Raw genomic sequence first — 12,472 nt, 5'->3', positions numbered from 1 at the left:
ACGGGCCCCACATCACCTGCGGTGTTCGTTAACAGTGTCGCTCGAGAGCCTCTGAGGGCAGAGACCGGGGGTTTGCCCTTTGGAACACAGTCCAATGATTGTGTTCACATACACTCGCGTTTGAGAACCATCGCCCCCGATTTTCAATAAACGTAAAAATACACAGTTCTTGCCCCTAAAAGTGGAATAGTCTAATATTCTTTTAATAAAATCCCAAACACATACCAACACAGTTACCCCCAGAGGAGCCACTTAGAATTAAGACCCATTAAATTATTTCTAACCTTTTTGCCTCAGGCCAAACACAACTGTTATATTAATTTTTTTAATTTATTGATTTTTAGACAGAGGAAGGGGGGAGAGAGAGAGAAAGAGAAACAACAATTCCTTGTTCCACTCACCCACGCACTCATTGGTTGATTCTTGAATGTGCCCTGACCAGGGATTGAACCCACGGCCTTGGCGTATCGGGGCGACTCTCCAACCAACTGAGCTACTTGTCCAGGGCCCATAATTTTTCTTTTAATGTGACATAGCAGTTGGGTATACTCCTATCCTCACCAGCACTGCTGCTGCCAAAGCTGCAATTGCAACTGGATCCTCATTAAAGGCCCCCAAACAGAGTAGCCAGCAAAGAAATTAAAATCCATTTCCTGTGTTGCTATTAGGAACCTGAATAACAAACTCAGATAAAGCCACTTCACCCTGGTAGGAAAATCCCAGAACAGAGACTGGAAGTTGCAACATACCCCATGGTTTCATTAAAGGCCACTCAGCATACAAGTGCTAGCAGGCCTGTGGGGTCAGACTGCCTGCAGCAGGATGGGATACTGGGTTAACGGGCCACTCCCCCCACCCCACCCCAATTTAGAAGGAAAAGCAGTCCTGCTTTTGAGGCACCCCCTCCCCCGACCCTGGGCAACCCCTCACCACTGATCTCTTCTGCCAGAGGATGCATGCACTGGGAAATGTGGCACTTCGGCCAGAGCTGGTGCAGAGAGCTGAGACACACACCAGCAGGTAGCAGGTGCCTCTATGGCTGGGCAGGCGGGCACAGACCGCTCATCCCCTCACCTTGAGGTTCAGACGGGCCGCAGAGGCCTGAATACCAACAGCAGACATCTGAACTTGCTACACTGAGGCTCGAGAAACGCCTTCCCCGGGACAGGTAAAACAGGTGCCTGGACAAAGAGAAGGGCCCTCTTTCTGCACGTGGGTGATACCTCTGCAGAACCAGGAAAACCTCCTGCCGCCACACTAGCGAGATGTGACAGAGAACCAAGTTCTGCCGGGTGACTGTGCTTTTTCAAGCATTTGGCCGGGCTTTTCTTTGCTGCTGATGTGCTTTACAAGAGACTCACCAGTTTCATCTGACAGTGGAGCGCACACGTGGGGTTTCAGGGACACAGTCCATCCTCATTTTAAGCAAAATTCTAAATTTAACCCCATTTTGTTCAGCAGTTCTCTTCCCCAGCAGCAGGCTTTGTTGGGAGCTAAAGAAAAAGTGATGGAGCCCTGGCTGGCGTAGCTCAGTGGATTGAACGTGGGCTGCAAACCAGTGTCACAGGTTCGATTCCCAGCCAGGGTACATGCCTGGGTTGCAGGCCATGGCCCCCAGCAACCGCACATTGATGCGTTTCTCTCTCTCTCTCTCTCTCTCCCTCCCTTCCCTCTCTAAAAATAAAGAAATGAAATCTTTAAAAAAAGGTGACTGGGCCTGCCCGAGTGTCCATGTGTCTGGAGACCATAAAAGAAATCCAGTGTCTGTGAGCAGTTCTACACGTGTGACTAGGCAACGGCTGGCTTCTACCTCAGACAAGGGGCCACACAGTACGAACTGTCTCCCTCCCTGGCTGGTGTGGCTCAGAGCTCCGAGCGCCAGCCTGCAGGGTGCAAGGTTGCCAGTTCGACTCCCAGTCAGGGCACAAACCTGGGTGGCGGGCCAGGCCCCTAAGTGGGTGTTTGAGAAGCAACCAATCAATGTACCTCTCTCACATCGATGTTTCTCTCCTTCTCTTTCTCCCTCCCTTGCCCTTTCTCTAAAAATAAATAAAATCTTTAAAACATGGTGTCCCTGCAAACAGATACAAGATTGAACCCCCCCCCCCTCCACACACGCAACTTCGGATTCCAGAGGCTCCATCTCCAAAATACTCTGAATAACTTTAAAGATCTTTCTGAACTCTAAGACCTTACACTTACAAGTTAAAAGATAATTTAGAAAAGGGAGGGACTAGTATGCTATCAGAGACAGATTAATAGAATAACTGTAGCCTCGCCCTGGCGGTTGGCTCAGCTGGTTGGAACACCGTCCCATACAGATGGTCGTGGGTTCAATTCCTGCTCGGCTGGGGCATAGGGAGGCAACTGATTGATGTTTCTCAATCGTTCTCTCTCATCTCCTCTCCCTAAAGTCAATAAACATATCCTCAAGTGCGGATTAAAAAAATAAAATCACTATTCTTTAAGCTGCACAAAGTTATTTGGGTACTACTGAGGTCCTACCCTTCAGGAGGCTGCTTGTGCAGATTATTCAGATGAAGTGATAAAACATCAGTATCAGAAGGGCTGGGTCTTATCCACCGGCCATAAAAAATTAACCCCATACCTATACTCTTGACCAGACATAGTACCTGCTGATTAGGGGCAACCAAGATGTCACGCTTCTAAATCTCCAAGCAGATAATTGACACACATTGTTTAGAATGCAGCAAAAAGAAGGCGTACCTATTTCCCCTTTATTAAACCATCCCACTTTCCCCGAGGCCTGTGACTCCTGTGGGTGCTTCCCAAGCAGAGAGGAGCCCCCCACTCATCAGCAGTTCCCAGCTCGGAGTTCCCCGCACTACTGGCGCTCGGAGCCAGACCAGTTTGCCACGAGGCCAGTCCTGCACATCGTAGGATGTTTGTCAGCAGAGTCCCTGGCTTCTCCTCGCTAGACACAGGTAAGCAACACTGCCCAGCCCTTGTTGTAACCACCAACAATGTCCAAACATTGCCAGGACATTAGCAAACAGTCCCCTGGAGAGGGGGGCAGGGTTGCCCCTAGTTTAGAACCACTGTTCCAGATAAATCTTACCACGCAGTTTAGTGCAGAGTCCTGTGCCACCCAGTCTTGTTGCCCGAGACTCACAGGCTCCCCAATTCTCTGTAAGCCCCCTGGAGAGCAAGACTGCGGTCCATCTCCCAAGCGCACCAACCCTAGCGAGGGATCGGACACACTGCCCCTTCAGGAAGTACTTCCAGGGGCTAGTCCTGTCCCTGTGCCTCAGCTATGAGGCAGAAGGAGGGATCCTTCAAGGATTAGGCCAAGGCTGTGGCATGGTGACGGGATTTCACATGACCACTGCAAGAACTACCCATGGCTCTCTGGCCACGACAGGTTTATAGTAACTCAGCATAATCTGAGCCCGGCCCACAAATCTGGAACCTCACCCAGAGACGGGGGAGTGATCGCATCTTGTTTTTGTTGGCAGCCTGCCTCCTCACCACGCTCCTGAGCCACACCCAGAGGAGTGGGAGGTCACAGGTACCCACAGCATTGCCTGGTAGGTAACCAGGGATTTCCAAACCCTTGCTGAAAACCACACGATACACTGGGCGGTACTGGAAACCGCAAATGACACCATGTGCTTCCCAGCTCAGTGGAAGCTCCTGAGAGGAGTGTGTTAAGCAAAAAACCAAACAATAATAAATACCCTGGCCTCCTTGATGCAGTGCCCAAGGGAACCAGTGTCTTTATGCAACACAGGCCCGGCAAACCCTTAGGCACTTTCAGGAAAGTCATTGCGTCACACTCCAGCCATTCTCAAAGCCTGTCCCCCTCTCTCCTGAAATGCACACAGCTTTCCACCACTGCCCTGCCTCTCCCTTTCAGTTAAAAGAGCAAGACAGGTCAAGCCAGTCACCTAAGATTGAATCATCATCTTCAGAAACCAGCAACGGAGGCCTCTGGTGAGGTTCAGGGTTCGAGCCCAGTTGAGCCCCGCCCAGAGAAGCAAAGCCAGAGAGGGCACAGATACGGCCAAAGCCACCAACCTGCAGGGCTGCCCCACCCTGCGCACAAGCACAGGGCCAAGAAGCCCTGGGCAGAGAGTTAAGAAACCAGGATCCGGCTGGTGGGGAATTAGGGCAGGAAAAGAAATGTTACAGCCCAGTTTTTTAACTAGTCCAAAATCATCCTGTTTTTCTGGACTAAAATTTACCTCTTCAAGGGAAAGGGGTGGGAGGGGTGGGTCGAAGGCAAGGGATATCACTGGAGGAAGTGAATGTTTTCTTTGGCTCTGTCCTGGATGTAAGTTTCAAAATCATCACACAGAGTCTTCCTTTCTGCTAACGTACTGCCCAGTCCCCTGGTTTCTCTTTGCTTTGGTAACAGGAATGTGATGAAAAACAAGCCCCATTCCTCTAAAAAAGCCCCTTCTTGCAACAGAGATGTTTGGGGTTTAAAAATTCACCTAAAAAGGCTTCAGTGACAGCCACCCTTCTCCGCCTTTGGGGGACAGTAGGGAACGGAGGTGTTCGGTGGTGCTGTCACTTACAAGATTTTCACAAACCAGTTCCGAGAAGGGTTCTGGCTCCAACCTCAAGTAGTACAAACAAGCGTCACCTCGGGCTGTGCTACACCACGTACAGCCCTTCCCTGCCAAGCAGGGTCTTGTTGCCCAATCTGTCCTGGACCTGGGACAGAGAGGCCAGCACACAGGGGAGGGCGCCGACGAGTAGGAGTCAACACTTGGTCCCCTGCCGACCACAGGGCACGCAGGGCAAAGGCCCGGTGGCGGGCGCTGGTGCAGGTCCCACACCAGGACCTGCACGAGCAGGACAGCACTGGGAAGACCTAGCCCCGTTACCTGTGTGATCCTGAAGAGGTGACACCTTGAGTTTCAGTTTCCTCATGGGTGGCTGTCTGGATGGAATAATGAAAGTGTCATGGAAATGTCAGCTAACACGCAGCGGCGTGGTAGGTAAATGAGAGGCTGGCTCTCACCACTGCACCTCAGTGCTGTCCCTGCAAGACCCTCAGAGCTCCGACCATGCCCAGGGAGCAAATGGGGTTCAACATGCTGGTTGCCCTGACAATCAACCTCAGGCCAATCAAGGGACTGTAGGTACCAGTGTCCCCTTGTCAAAGTGCAAACAGCCCCTTGGGCCAGGAGTTGGTCCCTTTTAGATACCCCAACCCATGACAAATTCTACCGTGGTAAGGGCACATCGCCCGAGAGGGTGCCACACCTCCCCTGGTTCTGTTAGAGCCTACTCATTGCCAGTATCAGGGATAAAGTATCTCACTTTATCAATTGGACGACTGGGGACACGGGGAAAGGCAACACTCTGAGGTACGAGTTATAAATTATTTCCTGCCTTCCATCGACTGGAACTTATCATCAGCTGGTCGTCCCACACCTGCAGTGCCACAACTGAGACCACTGGACTATAGAAAGGGCCGCCTGCAAAGAGCTGTCTCTTCACCCCTCCGAACCCCTGGAGCACTCCGTTCCACTCTCCCGTCACTCAGCAGCGCCACCTGCCGCATGCCCAGTTTCCTGCACACCCGTTCTACCTCCCCTGCCTGAGTGCAAACCCTTTGGGGGCAGGGGCCGAGTTTATACCTCTTTGTATGCACAACGTGCTTTGAATAGAATAGAAGACGATACTTTTCCAATAAAGAATGTTGGTCATAAGAATCCTCCAGCCTTACGGAAATCAATGCCTCCTGAATCAAACAGGAAAACAAAATCACGCAAATCAGCGGACTAGGAACCTTCTATTGCAATCTTGTGCTCTAGAAATCAGTCATCCATCTGTTAGATATACATGATAAATTCTCTCTTAACCAGAAGACTCATTTTCTGATCCGGCCAGATAATAAAAGAACAGCACACATTCAATGGTGTGTTTTATCTAAAATTTGGTACATGGTGCCATTCCCAAAAAGTTCGGCAGGTGACGCTCTTCCGAACTTCAGCTCCTCTTAAGCACAAAGGCCATTCTTCAGTCCACGCTGCATTCGCTCCTCCAGAGCAGGTTCACACAGCTCCCTGGAAGGAAGCGGCGGGCCTCTCTGCCCTTTACCGACACTGAGTTCAGACCACAGAGCAGACGGAGGAGCCCCAGCGCTTCCCTCCTCTGTGACGTCAGGAACACCAATACTTGCTGAGCCAAGTTCTTTAACACCAAGACCCACGAGAGGACAGTTTCCTGTCTCATCCACAGGAGAAAACAAAAACACTCCCAACCTGATCTGTCTATAGAATGCTCTTTCCCCAGCTTGTGTGTCTGGTAAACTCCTACTCATCCTTCAAGATTCAGATCAGACATCACCCCCTCAGAAAAGCCTTCCAAGCCCCCGCCCCTCCTCCGACCTGAGTTACGTGCTTTCCCATCCACTGCTGTCGTAGTCCCTGGGGATTCCTCAGTTACAGTCTCAGCACAACATCCTGTAATTACTTCCTTGCCACTAAAAGGTGGGGGGCCTCTCAAAGTGTAACCAGAAACTACCAGGGTCAGAACCACCTTGGGTACTTCATAGAAATGCATATCCCTGGATCCCCACCCCAGACCTACTGAATCTGCATTTTAATAAGCCCAAGTCACAGGCGATTGTTATGCATTTTGAGAAGAACTGCATTTGAGCGTGAGCTTCCAGGACGCAAGGACTGTGCTTGAGCTTGTCTTACCTTGCCCCCATTCATCAAGAGTTCAAAATCTCCGTGCACTGGCATTCTCCAGTAAATGCTGCATGCCTGAGAGTCTTCACAGATCAAAACGCACATGTGCACACGGAGAGGAGCAGTGTCTTATCTGGCCCTTGGGCTGCCCAGAAACAACCTTCAGAAAATGTGCCCCAACTGGAACGACACACTAATCCTGCTCCGCCCTCTCGGACACTGGGCGAAGCAGGCTAGGTGGGGAGAAAAATCTCCAGGCTTTCGAATCAGAAAAACAGGGTTTAAGTCCTGCTGGGGTAGCTCAGTTAAGTAGAGCGTCGTCCTGACCCGCCCAGGGCGCGGGGTGGTCAGGGCACACACAAGAGCCAACCAATGAGTGCATGGATGGCTGGAGTCCATGTTTCTCTCTCTCCCTCCCTCCCTCTTCCTCTCTTTCAAAAATCAATAAATTAAAAAAAAAAAAAACTTTTAAGAGGAAATCCTCCTTAAAATCAAAAGGACCCTTCTAGAAGATTTCTATTAAAAATAAATAAGTAAAACAAAACAACATAAGTTTTTTTTTTTAAACAAACTTCAACTACCATTGCCCCAACTTGCCGAACAACTTTGGGCCAATGGCTTAAATTCGTAAGCCTCAAATGCACTGCTGTAGAAACAAAATCACACTATCACATAAGACCAGGTTGTGAGTTATATGGATTAAAGGAAAAAAATATTAGAAAGTATATACATATTATATGATAAAGGCTAATTACATATACAGCTTATGTCATTTTTCTTTAAACAGAATTATCACCAAGTAATCTTTAGAAGGCTAGCTAGCTTTTACGGAGGTCCAATAAAGAACAGGTACACTGTCAGACACATAAATGACAGAAATGTAAAAAAATTATGTTACCAAAATACTCGAGGTTTTTACAGACAAGGCTTGAATCCCAGAAGCCTGGGCAGAAAGGCCCTCCGAGAGGTCCTCTAGCTCAGCCTTCTACCAGGAACCTCTTCAGAAACAAGAGCTGAAGCTTCACCTGCTGCTGATCCTGAGACGCTCCCCGCAGCAACCAACCACTGCACCCTCGCCCTTACCGAGTAGAGGGTACTGGATGTCCCCTTCTTGCCCCCCAGGACGTAAGACTAACAGTATATTAGTACAGGCCTGGCTGTGTGCCTCAGTGGAGTGCCAGTCTGAGAACCAAAGGGTCACCAGTCTGATTCCCAGTCACGGCACATGACTGGGTTGTGGGCCAGGTCCCTAACAGGGGCGCAAGAGAGGCAACCACACACTGATGTTTCTCTCCCTGTCTTTCTCCCTCCCTTCCCCTAGCTAAAAAATGAATAAATAAGACCTTTAAAAAAAACAGTGTATTAGTACAGTAAGCCACAGCCTCCCAACTATGCCAGAGCACAACGGTGGTCACCCAATGACTGTTGCGAGAGCTCCCGTCTACCACACCCTCCACCTCTGTAAAGGAATCCGTCCTCTCGAGCTCCTACCTTCCAGTACTCCTGTGCCCTGTATCCTTTAGAAACGAGTAGATAAAAATAAGTTATGTTGCCCTGGCTGGGTGGCTCAGTTGGTTGGAGCATCGTCCCAACATGCTAAGGTTGCGGGGTCGATCCCGGGCCAGGGCATATGCAAGAATCAACCAATGAATGCATAATAAGAGGAATGAAAATTCTGTCTCTTTCAAATCAATACATAAAAATTTCTGAAAAAAGTTCTGTTGTTAACTAAACGTCTACCCTCAGCCAGCCAAGGTGCTACTGTTCGAAACACGTATTTTGTGAAACGCTCCCAGTAACGCTGAGTCAGTTTTACTGTTCCCATATCAGGGGTGAGGTTCAGAGCAGGCAGGCAGCCTGCCCTGCTGGGACGCCAGAGCAGTCAGGACGCGGACACAGGTCTCTCTGGCTCAGCAGCCCTGCTCTGCCCTCTGAACCGGGCACGCTTCCCACCAGCTGACAGAGCATGGGAGCCTTCATCCAGCCCATTTCCAGCACCGCTCAAAAGCTTCACCCGGGCTCACGCTGCCCGTAGGTTAAAATGACAGTCGTGGGGGGCAGAAGAGATGCTCAAATGGGACCCCCTCTCTGCTTATCGGCGACGTCAAAGAAACACCGGAGTTCAACAAGAGCAGTAATAGAATACGTGGAGCTTTTCAGAGAAGCTTACTTTTAAACAAACATTTTAGGCACACCAAGGGAAATCTGCCCGCCCAGCACTTTTCTGAGCGAGCTCCGAGGAGCAGTCTTCAGTAAGGACGCTAACTAACTGAGGCTTCTGGTCCTGTCTTTCCTGTGGCTTTTCCTCCCCCAGGAACAGGCAACAGAATGTGTGACCCTCCCCACCCCCTCTTACAGCCAGCGCTGGTTACAGTTACGCTTACGCATTCGGACACAGACATGCCTTTCAGACCGAGGCGGGGGTGGGGATGGCCAACTCTCAGAGGCCCTGGAACAAATAGTTGGCAACAGCTGTGTTCGCAGCAGCAGACAGCAGTTGGTCCCTCGCTACTGTTTTCTCCTCCCACTCTAGGTTATCGGCTGTAACGTGGTGCCCCTACTTCCAACAGTGGCTCCCAAAGCAATCGAGTCTGTGGGTTTTGAAAAACGGGCAGGAAGGCCAAAATGTGGTCGAGCCCTCCACCCCCATCCCTCTGCAGTGCCCAGGATGTCCCCGAGCCTCGCAGCCCTGACCGCATTCTTAAAAGGAGAAAACCTTTGGGAGCCCTTCCCTTTTAAAGACGTTCCCCTCTCACCACTCAGAAATCTCTGGAACGGTGAAGAAATCTCTGCTAACTAACTAGTCACATCAAAATGGAGAAGGAATAAAAGGCGTTTAAATGAAGAATCCCATTCTGCTGCCTCTCCCCCTCCCCCACCTCAACCTCTCAACTGTTTTCTCCATGAAGCTCTGGAACTGGTCTTAAGGTGTCTGATCAGAATCGACAGCCCCAGAGAGACTCGGGGATGTGGAAGGAGCCACCAGCAAACAAGAAGGGAAGACTGGAAATTTCTGTATGGGAGCTGGCCTACTACCATAACTGCAAGACATTTTCTGAAAGGTTCCCTCCACACCAAGCACTAGTGGCATAAACAAGCTCCCACCCCCTTCCCTTCCCAACCCTGACCCACACACACCCAGTTTATTACCTGTCTAAGACCCAAAAGGAAAGGCATCCTGCAACAGCATCGTCCACACTAATGTTTGCAACAAACGGCTTTTAAAAGTTAAGGTCTTGGAACGAGCATTTCCCCTGGCGGGCCGCGTGCTCCGCCGTCCCGTCCCGGTTAAGCAGCCTTCCTGAGCAAAGCAGAGAAAGTAAATAGAGTCCTGGGCCCAAGCAGGCACTCTCTCTCCTGCTCGCCTCGCTGCTCCCCACTGCCTGGCTCCGACCCACCCCCACCTTCTCGTGACATATCTCAGACGCAGCAAGGCCGAAGCTGTCTGCCAAGAGGGAAATGACATCAGTTCAAGCACAGCAGAGAAAGCTCCAGACAGCTGCTGTGGGACTGAGGAGGATGTGCTGCAAATCCACAATGGCCAGCCCTGGACACACCTAGCGCTGGAGCCTGTGTGGGAGGACAGAGGCAGCCCCTGCTCCCATCAGCTCCCCCGGCTCTGAGCGGGCCTGGGCCTGGGTGTACAAAAACCTGAAGCTGAAAAGAGCCATGTTTCTCTGAATAAGGGTTGGACACTACAACCCCCGAGGTGCTGTTTCTCCTCCTTGGGAAAAGAAAAACCAAGTTTCACGGAACCTTCCCGCCCCCACCCCACCCCCACCACAGTCGGTGCTTTAAGGCCGGCTGTCCCAACTCTCCCCAGGGACTGAGGCAATTTGCAGAGGGCGTGGAGAGGCACCTCTTCCCCCGCTAAGGTAGGACATGCTGCCTTGGATTGGATGCTGACCTCTCGGGCCCTCACTTCAACAGGAAAGTTTATATTTCATAAACAAACTGTGCAAGCACAGGTGCCAACATCTTTCTTCACTTGTCTTACAAAGGGTACAACAAGTCCCACCGCGGCCTCCAAGTTGCCAGTGAAGCACATCATCTATATTTAAAACCAACTCTCTTGCTTCTTAAAAGTTCACCACCTTAGGTTTGTGGTGCCTTCTTCTTTAAGCTCAGTGTGTGGAGAAAATGGCTAGCAGCAAGCTTTGCACAGAAAGCAAAGGCCCTGGGGTTGGCGTCCTGATCTGACTTCTCCTTGTCAGCAGGGTAAGCCAGCTCTGGTCTGGCCACCATTCCAGAGGCTGCAGGTCACAGCCGCTCTCCCTGACCCGGAATCCTCTACCAAAGATACACTAGCAAAGGACAAAAGGCCTGTGTTCGAACCTGAATGTGCAATCTGGACTCTCCTTAAGGAGAACAATCTTCAGGGGAACTTTATAAATCCAAAGTTTCTTTCTACTAACTTCGTAAGCTGCTAATTACAGGTATATTTTCCATGACTCCAAGCAAGTACATCTCATCTTATTTTCTGCAACAATTTCTAATCCAGTGATATGCACCAAAGGCCTCTGTGGGAGTGGCCCGGTGCTGGGCATAACACGGGTAAATCAGAAATGACTTACAAATTCGTACCTATCACCCCCACCTAGGTCAATAAATCAGCAGTACACAACACTGACAGCAGGGTGAGTTGCCAAAAGTACTTTTCAATCATTAGTGAATCCAGCCAAACACAATGTGCTTGCTGCAGGTCTCCTACTGACGGTCAAGGTCACACTGACTTTCCTGACAAGGAAATGAATGAGCCAAACCAGCTGAGCCATTTCCTTGAGGCTTATGGAAAGAATGAATCCCAGTCTCACCACTACTGAGAAGAAAGGAGGGGAGATGTACAGAGAGAGTAGCTTCTGCTGCTGAAGGTGTTCGGGGGCCTAAGGAGCAGCTCTTCAGCCTATCTGTATTCCCAAAACACAGTCCTACAGTCTCCGGACCTGTCCAAGCTTTTGGCGTCTCTGGTCCACACAGGAAGAAGAGTTGTCTTGGGCTACACATTAAATACACTGTGACACATAATCTCACACACACACACACACCTCACAATCTTTTAAACAAATTTACGATTTTGTGTTGGGCCGCATTCATAGCCATCCTGGGCCACATGCAGCCCGCAGACCACGGGTTGGACACCCCTGGTCTAACCCAGGCCTTGCTGCAGTCCTCAGCCACAGGCCAAACTGCCAGACAGGCAGGCCTGGACACCAAGACACAGCCACCCGGGGAAGAGCGAAGAACTAACCTCCCTCCCTCCTTCCCTCCCTCCCCTCCCCTCCTCTCCCTCCCCTCCCCTTCTCTTCTTTCTTTCAAATTGACTGATTTTACAGAGAGAGGAAGGAGTGGGAGAGAAAGAGAGACATGTCAATTTTTGCTGTTCCACTTATTAATGCATTCACTGCTTGATTCTTGTGTGTGCCCCGACCAGGGATCGGACCCACAACCTTGGAGCGTCGGGACAACACTCTAAGCAACTGAGCTACCCGGCTAGGGCCCGAAAAAGCTGTTTGCGATGCCCTCCTTTCATTTCCTCAGTTCCCCGGCAACACCCAACCACCATGAACACGTGCACCATTATTAAGTTTGACAGCCAGACTGGAGGGAAGGGCATGCGAAGCCATTCACGGGCAGCTGTGATCTGGACCTACCTACCAAGCAGGGTGGCACCTGCAGCGCTCCAGAAACGGTGCCACGGCGTGAGTACACCTACTCATTTGTTCCACTCCGACTCCACGCCCACAGGTGCCAGGCGCCGTTGTAAGCACCGGGGATACCACCGTGCGCAAAATACCGGAGCA

At 50.6% G+C, this 12,472-nt stretch overlaps 1 protein-coding gene across 3 annotated transcripts in view; it reads right to left on the bottom strand.

Annotated features, from left to right (window-relative positions):
• Window positions 1-12,472, bottom strand: part of WBP1L (WW domain binding protein 1 like) — a 57,574-nt gene that overhangs the window by 26,201 nt on the left and 18,901 nt on the right. Inside the window, exon 1 of one of the 3 annotated variants that reach the window (XM_028511915.2) lies at window positions 9,822-10,043. The exons of 1 other annotated variant lie outside the window; for it this stretch is intronic. In XM_028511915.2, coding sequence (XP_028367716.1) covers window positions 9,822-9,848 — 27 coding nt within the window. In that variant the 5' untranslated portion in view covers window positions 9,849-10,043. Of the gene's footprint in view, window positions 1-6,680; window positions 7,026-9,821; window positions 10,044-12,472 lie in introns of those variants that run through there. One more of the 3 variants, XM_036027233.1, reaches the window with a different exon arrangement.

This window comes from Phyllostomus discolor, chromosome 5, assembly GCF_004126475.2.
Source record: "Phyllostomus discolor isolate MPI-MPIP mPhyDis1 chromosome 5, mPhyDis1.pri.v3, whole genome shotgun sequence".
Classification (NCBI taxonomy): Eukaryota; Metazoa; Chordata; class Mammalia; order Chiroptera; family Phyllostomidae; genus Phyllostomus; species Phyllostomus discolor.
The sequence above is the reverse complement of the archived record's forward strand: the minus strand, read 5'-3'. Positions and strand labels throughout refer to the sequence as shown.